This window comes from Sus scrofa, chromosome 14, assembly GCF_000003025.6.
Source record: "Sus scrofa isolate TJ Tabasco breed Duroc chromosome 14, Sscrofa11.1, whole genome shotgun sequence".
NCBI classification, from domain to species: Eukaryota; Metazoa; Chordata; class Mammalia; order Artiodactyla; family Suidae; genus Sus; species Sus scrofa.
The window spans coordinates 88,473,536-88,491,426 of record NC_010456.5 but is presented as its reverse complement, the minus strand read 5'-3'; the positions used below and the strand labels follow the sequence as shown (position 1 = coordinate 88,491,426).

Sequence of the window (17,891 nt, the reverse complement as noted above, 5' to 3'; positions counted from 1 at the left end):
GGATCTGGCATTGTCTCTGCTGCAGCATGGGTTAGATCCCTAGCCTGGCTCAGTGAGTCAAGGATCCAAAGTTGCTGCAGCTGTGGCTTAAGTCACAATCCCTGGTTGAATCCCTGGCCTGGGAACTTCCATATTCTGCAGATGGGGCAAAAAAAAAAAAAAAAGTATAAAGAAACAAGTGAAATTAATTTTAACGGTAGTATGTTCATGGTAGTATCATTTCAAGGCATACTCAATATATGCCTTTATTATGAATGAGATGCTTTTGCACAAAGTCTTTGCGATCTGGCATGTGGCCTACGCTTACAGTGCATCTCCATTCCCACATGCCATGTGTCTAGCATACAGAGGCCACCTTCAGCTGGTGGCTCCCATGTGGGACGGTGCAGGTCCAGCAGTCAGGAGTCCCCTCACCCCACCACACTGTCCCCATTGTGCTCTCCCTGCACCTGCGTCTTCCCCATTAGAGCATCTCTCCCACTCTGTCTGGGATCATTTCTGTCCCTGCCATGCTTTGTAGCCCTTAGGGACAGGAACCGTCCTAATCACCCTTGTCCCCTACTACCTGCCACCTGGCGCAGCACCTGGCTCAGGGAGTGGATACACAATGAATACCCATGACCACTGGGCTGCACATCTTCATTTACCTTGAGGTGGCAGCCCTCAGACACTTGAAGATAAGTCTAGGTCCACTTAGAATCCTCTCTCCCTGCTCCAAACCCTCTCAATCCAATTCTACAGAGCAAGTCTATTTCCTTCATATGTTCCTCCCATGACCTTGTTCTCCAGCTTCTGCCAGGGACCCAAAACTGAGCTCTAGCACCAGGCAGCATCCCACCATCCTGTATTACTTCCAGCGGGGAGAGTGGCCCTGAGTGGTGGTCTAGGCACCTGCTCTGTTTGGCCAAGTGCAGCCTGTCACTGTGCTGGCTTTGGCGACTGAGCTGACTCCTAACAGGCTGAGAAGCTTGCAGCAGACAGAGCTGCACCAGCTCTGGGAGGAGACCTAGGGGATTCAGAGAGACCACAAAATGAAAGACCTCTATGGCCCTGGCCAAAGTCATGGTGGAGTGAGGCCCAGAGGGCAGGAGGACCCTGGAGCCCAATCCCTGTTCCCTGAGCCCCAGGTTCTAGGAGCGCTTGGGTGAAGATGAAGTACTGGTCCTCTCTGCCCTGCCTCCTGGTGAGTTCAAGGCTGCAGCTGGTACAAGCGGCTCCTCCAAGGCACCAGGCACAGCCCAGATTTATTCAGCCCCCCTCCCCATACCCCAGAGATCTGGGAACTCTGGGGCACCACCAATCTCTAGGGGTTTCTCCACTAGAAGACCACAAACCAACCCTATTTAAACAAGAAAGCCCTGATAGAAGGCAAGCTTTCACTCCAGCTCCTTTCCTCCTTGCTAAATCCAAGTAAGATTCAGTGCATGGTTGAGTTTTAGTAGTGTTATATATACTGTGATCTCACCTTTTTCGTCATTAGACCCACTACTATCCAGGCAAATGTGTGATGAACCTAAATGCTTATATTCTAGGAATCTGTCTCCTCCCTCTTCTCTCGCTCTCTTGCTCGTGCGTGCGCGCGTGCGCACGCGCACACACACACACACACACACACACACACAGATCTATATCTCTATCTTATCTGTATCTGTATAGATAGATATATGGCCATCTGATGATTACCTAAATCATCATTACAACAGTTTCTTCTAGGTGGTAGCATTTGAGATGATATTTTAACTTCCTTCTTTATGCTTTCTCTTTTTCTTAAATCCTCATAATTAGCATGTATTATTATTTTCAAAGGTAGCAAGTGCTATTCCAAAAATACAAAATAAAATAAATTCCATAACTGAGTCACTATCCAAACCTAGCGATCATTGTTTTTGTTTTTTTTTTTTTTTCTCATGGGTCTTCCTTTCACGTCATTTGGATTTCTTTATATCCACCCCTGGCATTTATTACAGTTTATTTTGTTTAAGGTGCCCCGTAGGTGCTGTGGGGTCAGCAGACGGCAAAGATCTTGGTGGGTCTTAAACAGGGGGAGGAGCAGAGCTGTTCTTAGGAGGAGTGACATACACAGTTAGTTCTCTTCTGAGCTTTACACCACATGGACCTCCATCATTATCATCTCCACTGGAGTCTGCTCTCCTCAGAGCCTCAGACACGATCAGTAATTTACCAGCCATCAAACATCTAGCACAGTGGACATGTGTCCTCCTTCAGGGCACCAACGTTTGCACTCCGTTTGGATGTCCAGAGAATCTCCCCCCATATGAACCTGTGGGAAACAGGTCCTCTCACAAACAGAGAAGTGGTTAGGAGCCCAGGTTCTGGCTTGAGTCTGCCCAGGAGGGAGGCAGGGGAAGGCTGGTTCTGCTACTTCCCAGCTGTGTGACTCTGGGGAGCTTATTTCACGTCTCTGTGCCACATTTTTCTCATCTGCGCAATGGGAGAGATGACAGCACCTTTAGGGCCATGTAGATTAAATGGGTTAATCCACTGCCTGGCCAATGTCAGCTATAACCATTCCCCCACTACGAAACTGGACACCCCAGAAGCTCAATTTTCCAGCTCCCTGGCAGCGAGGGATGGAAATGTGGTCCTGCCTGGGCCAATCAGAGGTTTCTGTGCAGAATTTGTTTTTCTGGAGCCAGTGACCCAGGGAAGCTGGGCAGTAGCATGGGCAGATGTCCATGTGTGGGGCAGCACAGCTATGCCCAACTTAGCAGGGACAGCAGCAGTGCCCACCAGAGGCAGTTCCCCTGCCTGACCAGGGCTGAGGTCCTGCTGAGGAGCTTCTTGCTTCTGTCCACTGTCCAGCCTGGGCCCCCAACTTGTCCATCCAACACTGGGTGCAGCCTTGTCTCCTCTCAAGACCTCCTTTTCTGCTTCAACCAGGTAAAGGTTTTGCTCTCTTATGATTAACTGCACTGTCCATCCTCTCTCCCTGTCTTGGGTCCTGGCTCAGTGTCAGCCTCTAGCCCCATTTATGTGCCCTGGCATGTTTCTGCCATGCAACCATCTCACATCTCCCCCTGCCACCCACTGACATGTCATGAGAGGAGCTGGACCAGGTACCCCCAGCCCACAGGCAGGGTGGACCCTCACCATCAGGGTCACTGTTGAAGACTAGGCCCAACTCCCAGGCACCATGGTGGAGCACCAGAGGGGAGGACCCAAGCTCTTCCCCATCTCACTCACCCTTCTGCTTCCTGTGTCCCTGCATCTGCCCATGCAGCCCAGCACGAAGCAAATGACCATGTTTGTGTGTCAGTGAGGGTCCTGGCAATACAATGAGAGGATACAGCTCAGAAAGAAAAAGGATGTAGCCCGAATCATAGCTGTGGACAAGGAAATCCGCTTCCAAGGTCCCCACTGGAGGGCCCCCAGCTCACACCTCCAAGATCCTATAGGATTAGCTGCCACCTGGCCTAAGGACCTCCTTGCTACCTTGCAGATCAGGTGGCTGGCAGTGAAAATAGCTTCCTAATCCAAGCAGATTAGAATAGCAAGTGTATCAGAGGCCACTGGCTTCCTGTCTCCCACTCCAGGAAAACACGAGATGGCTGGGGAAGAAAAAGTTAAATTTAAAGAAGCTTGACCCTCCTTCCAGAATGCATGGCCTCTCCAGCTTCCATTCAAAACTTTTCCAAAAATTCTCTTCTAGGATGTGACACAAATCAAAATTCATTGGAGAATAGTTTGTTTTTAAAATAACAGTTTTATGTTATGGATTTATATCTTGCTCTATGCTCTTTAGACCTTGCAAATGATGTCTATCACAAAAAACAAAAACAAATTTTAGTATAGGCAGGGTATCTAAAAACTCTTCTCCCAAGAGATGGAGCCTGCAGGGGGGGCTTCTGCCACCAGGGGGAGCCAGCACCTACCAAGAAAAGGAAGGATGCAAGGTTCACCTTGGGAGAACTCCTGTTGACTTTCACCCCTATGCAGGGCCTTCTCTCTGTGCCCAGAGGAATAGGGTGATAGGTTGAGTTATCAGAGCCACGCCCAGCACCCAGCTAGTTCAGAGGCTGGGACCACCACAGTTAGGGGTCTCCAGCCAGTGGTTCCTGTGCCTCCCCATCACCACCGCCACTAATGGCCATGCCATTCTGGCCATCAGCTTTTAAAAAGACAACATAATGCCATTTACAGCAATATGGATGGAACTAGAGACTCTCATACTGAGTGAAATAAGTCAGAAAGACTCAAATACCATATGATATCACTTATAGCTGGAATCAAATATACAGCACAAATGAACATTTCCACAGAAAAGAAAATCATGGACTTGGAGAACAGACTTGTGGCTGCCCGGGGGGAGAGGGAGGGAGTGGGAGGGATCGGGAGCTTGGGGTTATCGGATGCAAACTATTGCTCTTGGAACGGATTTACAATGAGATCCTGCTGAGTAGCATTGAGAACTATGTCTAGATACTTACATCACAACAGAAAAAAGAGTGGGAAAAAATGTATACATGTAAGTGTAGCTTGGTCCCCGTGCTGTACAGCAGAAAAAAAAAATAAAATTTTTTAAAAAATGAAAAAAAAATTAAAAAAAAATAAAAGACAACCGAATAAGTGATCACTAATTCTACATAGAGTCCTGATCTCTGGCCTCCAAGGCCTGCATTTGGCCTAGCACTGGGAAGCCTTCACATGAGCTCCAGGTGTCAGGACCACCCCTACCTCTTCTTCCACCCCTTCCCCACCCCTCAGCCCACTGGGCTTCACTCCCTTTCATTACCCTAGTTATATAGTCATTTGAGTAGAATCCCTGGTCTAAGGTTAAGGAATTGGCCAGAAGTTGATATCTAGGTCACTGAGTTTGTTTTACTTCTCTTACAGATAAAAGCAGAAAAAAAAGCGTATCTTGGTTCAAATGGAGAACTAAAATGGATCTAAATGCAGAATGTCTTATTGTAGCCTCCTTAGAATACTTGGCGGACTTTTATAAATATTAATTGGATGGTTGCTGCCTGGAAGATCATATATTAAGGTATACTTTGCTATTTTTTCAGCCACTATATGTATTTTCCCTTCTATTGTCCAAGAAGCAAGCCAAGACTTTCTGTTTATTAGCTCAGTGGCTTCTGTGTTGCTTGCCTAATGATGGCATTGCCAGAAAACCACAAGGGCTGAGATCCTGGGAGAAGATCCAGAGCACATTGGGAGAACAGAGGCAAAAATACCAATGCCACATGGGGATCCTGAATGATGCTGAGAGAACATTCTTAGGTGAGAGGTACTGGGGAACTTTCTGTGAACTGGTGAACCAGAGGAGGAATTTTTAAAAGACAGATTGCCTCTCCTAACAGAACAGGGCTGGGGTACAGAGCAGATGTAGACAATATAAGAGATGTAGCAACTCTTACTCCAGAATTGTTGAGTAAAAGTCAGACTTGCTGATGTGATATTTTGTGGCAACATCACGCGCCAACCCTTAACTGGGATGGAAGGTGGCAGAGAAAATACTGGTAGAGTCATGATTAAAAGTGACTGCTCTCCAGTTGATAGAGCAGGCAGGAGAGAAAAGGGATGAGACAGGCTTCAACTGCCATGGGGACTTTGGAAACTCAGCCTGGTGACAAGTAGGAACTGCCACATTAATCAATGTTAAGTCATCATGTCCATGAGTCATCTTGTCCATCTGAAGGACTGCAAAGCAACTTGCATCTACATCAATTTTTACCAAAATGAACTCCATCTTAAGAAGCTGAATGGGAAGAAAATGTTTTCTTGTGCGTATTCATAAAATTAACTTTATTTTTTTTAAATGTCACTCTTGCTTATGAATAACATAGTCACTATTAGTAATCATTCTGTTTGCAGCCATAACTGAGGTTCCCAGAGGAGTGCAGGCAGGCCAGGGAAGAAACACCAGTCTAGACATCTCAGGGGTCCTAGCCTTGACCTCATCACCTCTTAACCTGCATTACTTTGCACATCAGTTCATCATGGACCTCAGTGCTCACCGCTTTGAAGCAAGGGGCAGACTGAGAATAGAACTTCTTTCAATTCTAAATTTCTACTGTCTTTTGGTAGAGTGCACTCGTGCCTGTCAAACTGATTTCGAAAAAATTATGGAGTCATCCAACGAGTTAGAGGATATAGCTGTGCACATGGTTTAACTGATGTCAAAACCCTCGTGAGAAGCTGATTTGTCAGGAGTGAGGCCAGAACCAGGCATACCACTGATCCTTCAACAAAGGTCTGTTGAACACTTGCTACTTGCCTACATTGTTCTCACTCCTGGGGACACAGCAGTGAACAAAACAGCAAAAATCCTTTGCAGAATGGGAGACAATCAACAAGACAAAGTAGGAAAATAACAGCATGCAAGATAGTGAAAAGTGCTCAAGAGACAGGCAGTAGAAAACAGGGGCAGGGTACAAGTTGAAATTTTAGACAAAAGACTCAATGCTTGGCCCTAAGTTCCAGTTTTTCAACCATGAGACTAACCCATGTGACCAGGCTGGACTGAGCAGACACATGACAGGTCGGGAAGGACGTGAACACAGTGTGGGGTGGTCCTAGGGTCTTATTTGGCAGTGCTTCTCCTGAACTCATGGTCTTAGGAAAGTCAGTTGACCTCTTGGGGCTGTTTCTTCTGCAGTATAATGGAAATTAAATATCTACCTCCTGGGCTCATCAAACAGATTAAATGACATAATATACATCAGTTCACAGTGTGGAGTCTCAGGTGCAAACTTCGTGAGGTGCCCTTTCCTGCCCCACAGGGGACAGCAGAAGAGGGAGAACCCCCCCCCCCAATCCCTGACACACACAGAAGCTTCAGCCCCCTTCTGGGCACAGCCTCTCTGTGGACAAGTTCTAGCCCCACGCAGCTCCCAAAGGGGCCCAGCATGCAGTGCCACTCACCTCCCTCAGGAAGGATGGTCCTCAAAGCCTCCCTATAGAAATGGGAGTCCTTCCTTGGTGACTCCACAGAGCACTGCTGCTTCCTTTCAGCAGAGGAAATTGGCTAAGGGGGTCCATCTCCTCCCCTCCAGCCCACCTTTCCTGCTATAGCCAGAGGTCCCTAAGAAGGGCCTCTGGGAACCAGCCCCCAGGTGCCCTGGTCCAAACTCCCTTCCTTCAAGGCCCTTCTAAGTCATCTCAGAGGCCGCCTCCCCACTCAGTCCGCCCCACCTAGCCCTCACAGCATCCTCAGACACCTTGGAACCACCCTTCTCCCCAGCCCAGCCATCCCCATCAGAACACCCAGCAGTGCCTGCTGGACTTTGAGGCTCAGCTCATGCCCCCGCTCTTCAGGAGGCCTCCAAGGGTACCCACTCCCCTACCCACAGGTCTGACTTGGACACGCCCCTTGATGCACCCAGCCCCCCAGAAGAGGCCTCTGCTCTGCACCTGTCACTCTGCATCCTAATCATCTACACCCTGAACAAGGACTATGGGTAGAGTACACTGCGCCCTCACCAGGGACTGGCACAGAATCTGGCAGAGCACAGGTGCCCAGGGAGACTGATACATGAATGAATATACCACTGGCTATGGAGAATGGGTGGGCCTGTGGTAGGAGGTGGGGGAACAAAAGAGAGAGGGATGGGGGCAGAGTGGGCCAGGTGGAACATGCTGCTGCCTCGGACGAGGTGGGAGCTGAGGAGATGGAGAGAAGAGGTGGAATCTGGGAGAGTTTGGGTGGCTGGCTGGCTTGCTGAGACCTCCACCAGCTCCTTCCCATTCACAAGCCTGAGCTCTGTGACAGACGCCCACTGCAGGAGATGGAAACTGCAGGTCAAATGAACAAATCCTGAAAGTGACATGGAAACCAGTGAAAAGAACTGTACTAGCTCCACAGAAATCCCAACAGACGGTTTTCACACAAACTGGCTTGTGTTACAGCAGCTTATGACCTGGGGTTTGCATTATTAAGAACAAAGACAAATGTGGATAAACAGCATAGGTACTGAAACTCAACATGCATTACATCATAAACGGTATCCAGAACTTTCCCAGTCCTCTCAAAGTTTTAAGCCTTAAAGTTTTGTGCATGCTTACTTCCTGAGAGCAGAGGGGTGTGTGTGTGTGTGTGTGTGTGTGTGTGTGTGTGTGTGTGTGTGTGTGTGTGTGTGTGTGTTCCATTTTTCCATTTTGATGCATTCAGAAATCCATGGGCCAGGTGTTGGTTGAATTATTGGTCCCAATTCTGACACCACTGCAGCAGGATTATACACTCACTCATGACCTCCCTGTGGTCAGTAAGTATATCTCACTCCGTAACTTTGGGCTTCGCCATTGGCCTGCATTGGCCAAGGGGATGTCGGCAAAATTGACCCAAGCAGAGGCTTGAGATGTGCTGGTGTATCTGTACTTGCCCCACTGTGCTCTTGGCACAACCATGAAAGACGCATGACCGGGTAGGTCATCAATCCAAGAAAAAGTGCAATTTGGAGCCAAGCCAAGCCAAGCCCAGCTTGACCCCAGCCAACCCACAGACCCACAACTGAGAAACAGGGGCTCTGTGTTGTTTGCCACTGAGATTTTGTCACTTAACAATAGTTGACTAATCTGGACCGTGATTATAAGTACCATTTACTCAGCAATGACACTACCAGGCACGTGCTGGTCATTTCCCACTTATCTTCCTCCAAACCCTGACAACATCCTTTAGACACATGTGTCATTATTTCCATTTTACAGATACAAAAGCTGTACTCAGAATAATTTGTCCAAGGTCAGGGCTAGTATGTGAAAGGGCCAAGACTCCAATCCAGGTCTGTCTGCCTCCAAAGCCCATGCTGGAGTCTAATATGCTTCCACGTGGAGCAAAAAGAATGGTGACAGAAGCAGCATTTCCGCTTCAGAGCACATCAGAAATACTTTTGTGCCTATTCAACACCACACCCTGCAATTAGCAAAATGCATCATTTCATGACTTTATATCCTTTAAAACACATCACGGTGGCTGGTGGTAATTTTCAAATTATGACTGAGTGGTTCATACTCAAATGCCCAAGGAGACAGCCCTGAGGACAGCTGTAACCAGCCTTTTCAAAGGAAGGCTCTGTGAGCCATCTCTGCCTCATGGCCAAGTGCCTGACATCACATCTAGAGGTTTGTCCCAAACCACCTGCTAACTGTGAGAAGTCATGTGCCTGGAGAGATGGTGGCGCTCCCGGAAGTACTCGTGGCAAATGGGGCATGTGAGGGCCTCTTCTCTCAGCTTCTTAGAATGTAGGTCAGGTCCCGCTTGCTCCTTTTTATGGTGGGACCGCATGTGGAAGACCAGGTCAGAGGTCAGGCGAAAGGAGAGGTTGCACTTGGCGCACCAGTTCTGGGTGGACAGGCCCAGAGAGGTGAAGGTGGGTGGCAGCAGGGCCCAGGAGGCTGTGGAGGAGGAGGACGAGGGTGTGGGCATCTGGGCAGTGGTGTGCTTGAGCCACAGTGTGGGAGCACCCAGGAAAGTGCCACAGAGAGGAGCATTTTGTGGCACAGTTTGCAGGTTCCAGAAATCACCCACCAAAAGCTTGGAATTGGAAAGTCGACCCCAGCAAGTGACATCTACTGTGTTGATGAGTCCCAACAGCTCCCCCAGGGTGTCTGCAGTTCCGCCTGCCCGGAAGACAGAGGCTGGCCCCTGTCTCCCTGTCGGACACCTGGCCGGCTTGCTGAAGGCGCTTCTCTGCTCCCCTCGAGCCCCACTGGGCCACAAAGAGAAGGTGCTACCAGCTGGGTCCCTGGGGACGTCCTGGGTCATCTGCTGGGGATCAGGCTGGCCTGCAGGGCCACTGTGTTCCTTCTCCCGGGCCTGCCCGCCCCCCAGCCTCTTCTTGAGCTGAGGCACCTCCGTGAAGGCGCTCTGCCCCTGTTCCCAGCAAGCCTTCCGGGGCATCAACTTTCCCAGCCTGGGCTTGCCCGGGGCTGCTGACAGCACCATCTCCGCACAGGCCTCATCCTGGCCACCACTGTCCGGGGCTGCCTCAGAGCCCAGGTGGTTTGCTTTCTCCAGCAGCACTGGCTTGCGGCCCCAGCCCTGCTCAGGTTCACTAAGCTGCCATCTGTTTTCAGCTGAAGGGCTCCGCAGGGCTCCCTTCCCGGACGCCATGGGGACTGAAGGGCCAGCTGAGCAGTGTGGCTGTTCCAGCAGCTGTCAGTCTCTGAGGCTTTGGGGCTCTGGAGGGCTTGGCCTGGGGAGGGGCCGTGAGATCAAAGGGCTCCCCTAGTGCCTGGACTGCAGGGCTCTGTGGAGAGAGGAAGCAACAGCCAGTGAGATGTGTGCTCTCCACTCAGGACATAGCCCAGCATACAGGCTGCAGGGCCTAGAAAGTCTCCTGTCACCTGGGACCTTGGTATCCAGGCCAAGAGCTGATAGGAGCATGAATTTGGAGGCAGTCATGTGTCCATGTGGGTCCAGGTTCTGCCAGCTCTTAGCTGTGTGATGTTAGCCATACCACCCTTCTAATTGATCTTCTTGGCTACGTTGGCCAGAGTCTGTCTTTGTTGTTGCATCCAAAAAACCCTGACTACTACCAAAGCAGCAACTCACCCTGACTCAGAGTTCAATGCCACCTGCTTTCACCTCCTGGAGTCCACTAAGGAGGGACCACACCGCACAACCCTGCCACCCAGAGGCCCGACTCGGTATTGCCCTGCACCTGTCAGCATCCAGGCAGCAGCTGCTGTATTAACAGAGCCACAAGGCTTCTACCAGCCAGTTCTGACCTAGTTGGCAGCTCTAACATGCTTGCACCCTGATTTTGAAGTGGTTTTTCTTCCTTGCTGCTCAGCATGCTAATTTTTCTCCCAAATCATCAGAAATGGCAGGACACTTTCAGCACTTGGAGACAGGAGCTTCTGCAGCACCCATGGCCAGAGGGTAAAAGAGGGACAATACAGGCTCAGGCGTGGCAGGTTGTGTTTAGGGATGTGCCTCGATCTGACTCCCACACCTGGGGGTAGCCCCCTCTCCACCAGGCCCTGCCCCCCAGGAAAGGGGGGGGTCTTCCCCTCTCCATTTGCCCAAAGTGACCAATCTTGTTCTCCTCACACATTCATCCACTTGCTTCTCCTCTGCTCACCTCAAATGTCCTCTGGTGTCAACCTGCTGGGCATTAACAAGTGAACCAGCCCCTGCTTTGCCCTCAAGATGCTTGTGGATGCAGGGGAGATGCACAAACATCCAGTGTGAGAGTGGTACTGAGGAGGAGAGGGAGCCATCAGTCCTGCCGGGAAGGCATTCATCCCTGCTCTTCCCTACTCAGCTCCACCTGCAAGTTCTTGAAACGGGGAGCCCCATCTTCGAGCGCCCCTCTCAGTGAGTGATCGGTATTGCTGGACCACACTCCACTGAGTGTTCCAAGTTTTCATCTCTATAGAATAAGTATCTTCCAGCCTAGGAGGACTCTGAGGAGTGGGCAGCTGAGCTCCTTCCTCACAAGGACATCGCTTGGGCTCAACTCGGCTCCTTCCTCTTGCCTTGTCTCCTGTCCCACCTGTAAAAGGAAGCACCAGTACCTGCCCTCTTCTCTATCTCAGCAACAGGAGTCTGTAACAGGTGTTTTGCACAAGTCACCTTTTTTTCCATATTCAATCCAACTGGAGGATCATCACCCTCATTCACAGATGAATAGGACCCTGGGTCCTGAAATACTCAATGTTCTGTCCAATGTCCCCTGCAAGGATGAGGCACAGCTGGGACTAAAACCCAAGTGTGAGTCCCCAAAGCTTGCTCTGGTTGCACTGGCCATGTTGCCCTCACAGAGCCCCTAGTCCAAACCATATGCCACCAGGGGAAGCCGAGCCTCTCCTAACATCCTTTCCAAACTGAGTCCTCCAAGGGGATGTCACTGACATCAGAGATTAGCACTGGCCAATGCTCTTGGAAGAGGCAGAGGAGGCCACATCAGTCCCCCAAATGACCCTGAGCTGACCTTTACACCTCTCTCAGCCTCAATTTCCCAGCTATAAACTGGAGCGGGGCTGAGCTATCTCTGAAGTCCTTTCTAGATCCACTAGACTCTTATTGGGATGATGCCATGTCCCCCCTTCTCAAAGAATAACTGGTCTGCTTGAAGCCCTGTTGCTGAGTTTCCATGAGTTCACAAAGGCACACACACACCCAGGCACACTCACATCCTCACACACACACACACACACACACACACACACACACCCCTTTCACAACATGTACACTCACAATCTCACATAGACATGCATACATACATACATGCACATATACACACAGTCACATATATTCATATACACATACTATCACACACTCAAATGCATATACACAAAGTCCCCCTTTCTCCCTCTCTCTGTGTCTCTCTGTTCTTCAGATGACAGTTTAGAACCCACCCAATGTGTTTCCCACGCCAAGGGAGGAGGCTGCCCTACTGAGTCCTGGTCCAGCTAGAGCCCTGCATCCCTCTGTTCCCAGCCTCGCTGGGCTGCCTTCACAGCCCAGGCCACCTTGTCCAAGCACAACCATGCAGACTCCATTGACAGAAGATTCCAGAACACCCTGAGCCCCAGATGAGGCAATGTTCTCAGCTCTCAAGCTTGGAACATCTGCAGGATGGAATATTTGCCATTAGAATTCTTTATTGTATAAACATACAACTCACCAGTCATTGATTATGGAAGTGTCCATGCCAGAGATGCCAAGAGCCTACTATACCATATTTCATGGGATTTTTACCGTAACCACATGGGGGAAGTGGCAGGTCTCAACCCAAGTGTGTTCATCTCCAGCGTGCCAACGCTATGTTGCTAAGCTCCGTGTTGCTTTCCAGCTTTCCAAGACCACTGCTGATCTGGATTCTGCTAGCTGCTGAATCCACCCAAAATCACTTCCATTAATGCTATCATCCAAGTCTTAATAATGATGAGAACAAGGAGGAGGAGGAAAAAAAGGAAAAGGCTAAGGTACTGAACTGAAAGGGAGACTTCAGCATGCTGCCTGCCCTCCTTGAGTGTCACCTCTCTCATGGGCACCAGCACTGCATTCCGCACTCAGGCAAGTGCAAAGGACATCCTAGCGAACTCCTTCTGGGGCCCCAGCTAAGCTTGGTCCACTCTGTGGCAATCGCCAAATGGAAGCTTCTCAAATGGAAAATGATAGGAGTCTGACGTGGCTTGTTCCTGAAGCACCCCTGCTGGCTTCTAATGCTCCTCCCCTCTTGCTGAGAGACCACAGGCTCTTTCCCAGGGTCAAGAGCAGACTTGGAGCCTCATCCAGCTCCAGGCTAATGCACCCCCATCACGATCCCCCCCACCTCTCAGAGGACCTCTGCAGATGTGTGAGGTCTTCTCTGGGTCATTCCAGCCCCTGGACAGTGAGTTCTGGGTCAGGAGACCACATGCACAGAAGCTCAGGGCTGCCTCTGTCCCCCTTTCCTACATGGACCTACCCATGCCCTTGGCAACTGGAGGATGGTTCACTGTTCAGACATTCCCTGGGCAAAGCAGAGCTGCTCTTTCCTCTTTCTCCTTCCACAGACACCAGTGCTTCTGGCAGCCAGTGGATCTATGCAGCCCTTGTTCTTCTGCTCGCATCCAGTATTAAAGGGCCCTTTGCTGTTCTCCACTCCCCTCAATAGCCTCAGTTCATTCTGCGCTCTCGCTCCCTGACACTATTTACTCATCCTCGTTGCTCCCGTGCATGTCCTGAGAAGGGGCTCTTCTTGTGTTCCCTGGTTCTTTCAGTCTGAGCCACACAGACCTCCTTCAGTACCACCACTGTCTTCCTACTGAAAGAACTTGATTTCAGTCGCAGACTCTCCATGCTTTCCCTAGCCCTTAGATCATGAGATCATGAAGTGATGATCTTGGCAACCTTCAGAAACCAAGCTCCCCATGACGATCGGGTGTCTCACCATGTCCATCTTTCCCCACCAGTGGGGCTCCTTCTCCCTCTGAGCCCCCGTTTCCCTGGCCTCCAACCATGATTCTACTAACCCAGACAGGAAGGGCTCCATTCTGAGACATGAAGCCTTACCTACCTCATGATATAAAGCACGTTTCTCTGTTCATTACCTTTCCTGGGGCACTGGCTGCAGACTCCCATCATTCCTTCATCTGAGAAGCACTGACCACATTCTACCTTACTGATCCTGCTCCAACCATGCCATCCCAGGAGGCTTCCAGCTTCACATCCTCATAGAGGTTAAGGGCGCAGGTTCTAGGGTGAGCATGCTTGGGTCAAAGACAGCTGGGCTCTTACCAATCACGTGACCCTGGATAAGTTGATGCTTCCCTCCTTGCCTCTGTTTTCTCATCGTGGATCACCTTGGTGCCCACTTCATCAGGTGATTGTAAAGAATAAATGGGTTAACATATCTAGAGTGCTAAAGAGCCTGGCTCAACAAACGTTAGGTAGCATCAATTTATTATTGCATGCACTAGTGCTGAAGTTTAGAGTCAACCTCATGGCTGCTTTTCTTCTACTCGTGCCCTCCCAGGGGCCAGCACACAATAGGGTTTAGTAAGTGGCCAAATGGCCTGGGCAGTTTCCTCCTCCCCACTCCATTTACTGAAGCAAGAACTCTTTGCAAACAACTGGACAACCTCATGTCCCTGAGACGTCTGCAGATCCACACCACCCCAAGTTAGCTGGCCAGCATCCAGCTGTTCCAAGCTGAAGTTCACAAACCAGATCTTACTCAGTGATACCATCTATACTAACAGCCAGCATCTTTCTGTATCTTCCTTCCTTTCAGCTAAAACAAACCAGAACAGAAAAAAACCTCATGCCCCTCAATACTTGGGTTTCCCTAGAATTGGGAGCTTCTTTTGGGGAAGATTTCTGGGGATAATCATCCAACCAACTCTTCCATGTGTGGATTGTGAGGTACTGCGTTTTCCATATATTTTCAAGGCATCTGCCTCGCCTGGAACCCAAGAAAATCAGAAATGTCAGAGTTGTCCAGTCCTTCCTGGAGGCTAGCTGGTGGTGCCATGACACTGGGGAAGAGGAGGACTTCCCAGCTGGCCCTCAAAGGCTCCATGTCCAGCCGTGCCTACACCCCTCTAGCAGCAATTCCTGCTATGTCCACAAAACCAAACGCAGGATCCCCAGGATGTAGCCAGTTCCCAGGCCCACAGAGAGGTCAGCTTCAGTCCTAACACAGCTTGGCCACATGGACCAATTCCAGATCAGCCTTCAGGGGAAAAGTCTATGGTTTATATGAAAGACTGCCCAGCCAGACTCTGAAGTAGCATCGTGGACTAGAAAAAAGGGAAGATACATCCTATTGACGAAAGAAAAGAAATTACAAAGCACTAAAGCACTGTAGCTCAAGACTTAGCCCTGTATCAAAACAAAAAAAAAAAAAACAACAAAAAACCACACACAAAAAAACTAATGAGATTATTTATTTCAAGGAAAAGCTGTCACCTCCTAGATTTTTGAAAAAGACCTCTGCTGAGCAAAGACATGAGAGTTCTAAATCATTGGAAAAGCATCCCTTCCTTCTCCCCCCACCAAAGCTAACCCATGGAAAGTTACTGGTTAAATGATGTAAAAGACAATTTAACTCTTCAATCCAGAGAGCAGTCTCCCCCCAAAAAAAGTGCATGCTACACCTATGAATTTGTCCAACATACTTTGATATAAAGTGGAAAAAAAATTCTTTCAACCAACACTGAAATCTTCTTCCATCATTCTTAATTTTGGCTAATTCTGTGTGATTTATCTATTGGCAAATTTTCCTTTGCACATCAACTGAAAAGTTAAATCAGCTGAATTATCACTAAAAATCACAACAAATTCAAAAGATGGATTAATTATAAGAAGAACAAAAAGCTTCAAGTGTTGGGCAGTGATTAGCAGCTTTAAAAACAAACAAGTTTTCTTTTTACAACTTAAGTGTGTATACAGTATGTGTATATGTGTGTTTGAACACATAGCTATATATGCCATACAAATATTAAATAAGGAAATCATGTCTCTCTGGCAAGATTAAATTTTTAAGAAATGAAAAAAATTACTTTAATATACAATACCTTCTACTGTATTCCTCAAAAACTAATCAAATTTGTTTTTCTATATTTCTTAAGTTTGTGTCTAAGGCAATCCTTGATATTAAGATGAAGCATTTTCACTGTGTGAAAACATTAATTTTAAATGCCACAATAATTGTAATAAGAAGTTTGAATCATTCAACAATGATTGTGAAATCAAATTTTGCATACCAACAGCACTGACAAGTATAGATATACTTTAGAAATTTACAGTTGATTGCTTATTTCAACTCTCACCCTTGCATATGTAAAGCCTTGGTCACCCTATTGTCTTCCCCAAACTGAGGTGTTTTTGTTTTTTTTTTTCCGTTAAAGCTGACCAAACCGCGTTTTAAATGCCACCCTCACTCTCCCCACCGACTTGGCTTTTGCACTGCCTCCACAGAAGGATGGTGTGGCCCCATGTCCCTTAAATGTTCCTGCAAGATTTAGCTTCCTGGTGCTGGCTGTGTCTATTACTAAAGGCAAAATGCTAAGAAAAGGATTCCATAAATGCCTTGTCTTTAAAATTTTCAGTGCACTCTGAAAACTCAGAGATTTTTCAACTTGACCCTTTATGTATTTTTCCCACAATAGGCATTGAACAGGTAACACACCCAGATCTTTGGATAGAATCTGTTGCAGATGCACCGTTATTACCCTAGTGCCCAGCACAAGCCCTGGCTGAAAATAATGGAGCAGCACACCGTGAGTGAAGGGGTGGATGGAGGAATTAAAATAATTGCAGCTCAAAAAGTCAACCTATGATAAATAAATAAATATATATATATATATTCAAGGTTTAATTCTTGCTGAGGGGAAGGAAAGGAGGAAGAAGGTGGGAGGAGAGAGACGGAGACAGAAGAGGAAAGAGAAAGGGAAGGATAGGGAAATCGGTAATAAAAAAATGGACAGGAAAAAGTGAGACAGATGAGAGATAAATACAGGAAGAGATAAAAGACAAAAGACAGAGGCAGAGGGAAGGGTCAGGAGTAGCACAGGAGGGGAAAAAAAAAAAAAAGGAGAGATGGAGAAAGCTGGTAACAGCGGGAGGGCAACAACCGGGCAGTCAAAGGCAGGACTGAGAACTTGCCCTGGGGAAAGGACCGTAGAAATGAGATGACTCCCGACCCCCGCGCCCACTCGCGGCCCTGTCCCGGAGGGCAGGACAGTGGGTCTCACCTCGGCTCTCCTGCGGCGCTGGGCACTGGGGACGCGCTGGGGACGCGCTGGCAGCCACGGCCGCCTGCAGGTCAGAGGCGCCTCGCAAGGGTCGGAACTTGGCGCGCGAGCCCTGGGGGCTGGCCGGACCCCGCCTTCCCGAGCCGCTCCCGCCTCTGGGGCGGAGCCTCGGGCGCCGCCCCGCCCCTGGGGGCCCAGGGGCCTTCGGGGAGGGGCCTGCGAGTGGGCTGAAACCGCCGAGAGGGGCGCTGAGGAGACGCGCTTCCTGGACAACGCCGGCCAGAGGCCCCGAACGCGAGGGCGAGCGCCGGTTTCGCGACCTCTCGGCGGAGCCTGGCCCTCCCACGAACTCAGCTCGGAAGACCCAGGCCCTGCGTCCCACTGGCTCCGGCCTCGCTCGGCGCCTCCCAGCTGAGGGACCGAGGAGGGTGCCCTGACTCGGGCCGCTCCACAGTGCGCTCAGCCGCCGCTGCCTTTGGAGGTGGCGTCTGGGCCACAGCGGAGGCTGCACTTGCCGCTGTTCACTCGCCCCCTGCGCCGCGACTTCTTCCTTTTTGGGTCAGTGGGACCCGGGCGACAGCCAGATTCCTCAGATGGTCCGTGCCTTGCAGCTGCGGATCCTCCGTGCGTTGCCCAGCTCCCAGGACTTTCCTCCCCGTCCAGGCTGAGCGCCGCGGGAGCTCCATCTTTGTGGCGCCCTGAGAGTCTCCCAGACTTCGCTGGAGCAGAGCCTCGGC

The 17,891-nt window shown here is 49.6% G+C and overlaps 1 protein-coding gene across 2 annotated transcripts in view; it reads right to left on the bottom strand.

The window, feature by feature from the left end:
* ZNF488 (zinc finger protein 488) overlaps positions 1-17,305 on the bottom strand; it is a 52,212-nt gene extending 34,907 nt beyond the window's left edge. Inside the window, exons 1-2 of one of the 2 annotated variants that reach the window (XM_005671192.3) lie at positions 17,155-17,305; positions 3,442-10,211 (exon numbers count right to left, since the gene is read on the bottom strand). In XM_005671192.3, coding sequence (XP_005671249.1) covers positions 9,104-10,075 — 972 coding nt within the window. In that variant the 5' untranslated portion in view covers positions 10,076-10,211; positions 17,155-17,305 and the 3' untranslated portion in view covers positions 3,442-9,103. Of the gene's footprint in view, positions 1-3,441; positions 10,212-17,154 lie in introns of those variants that run through there. The other variant, XR_002338455.1, reaches the window with a different exon arrangement.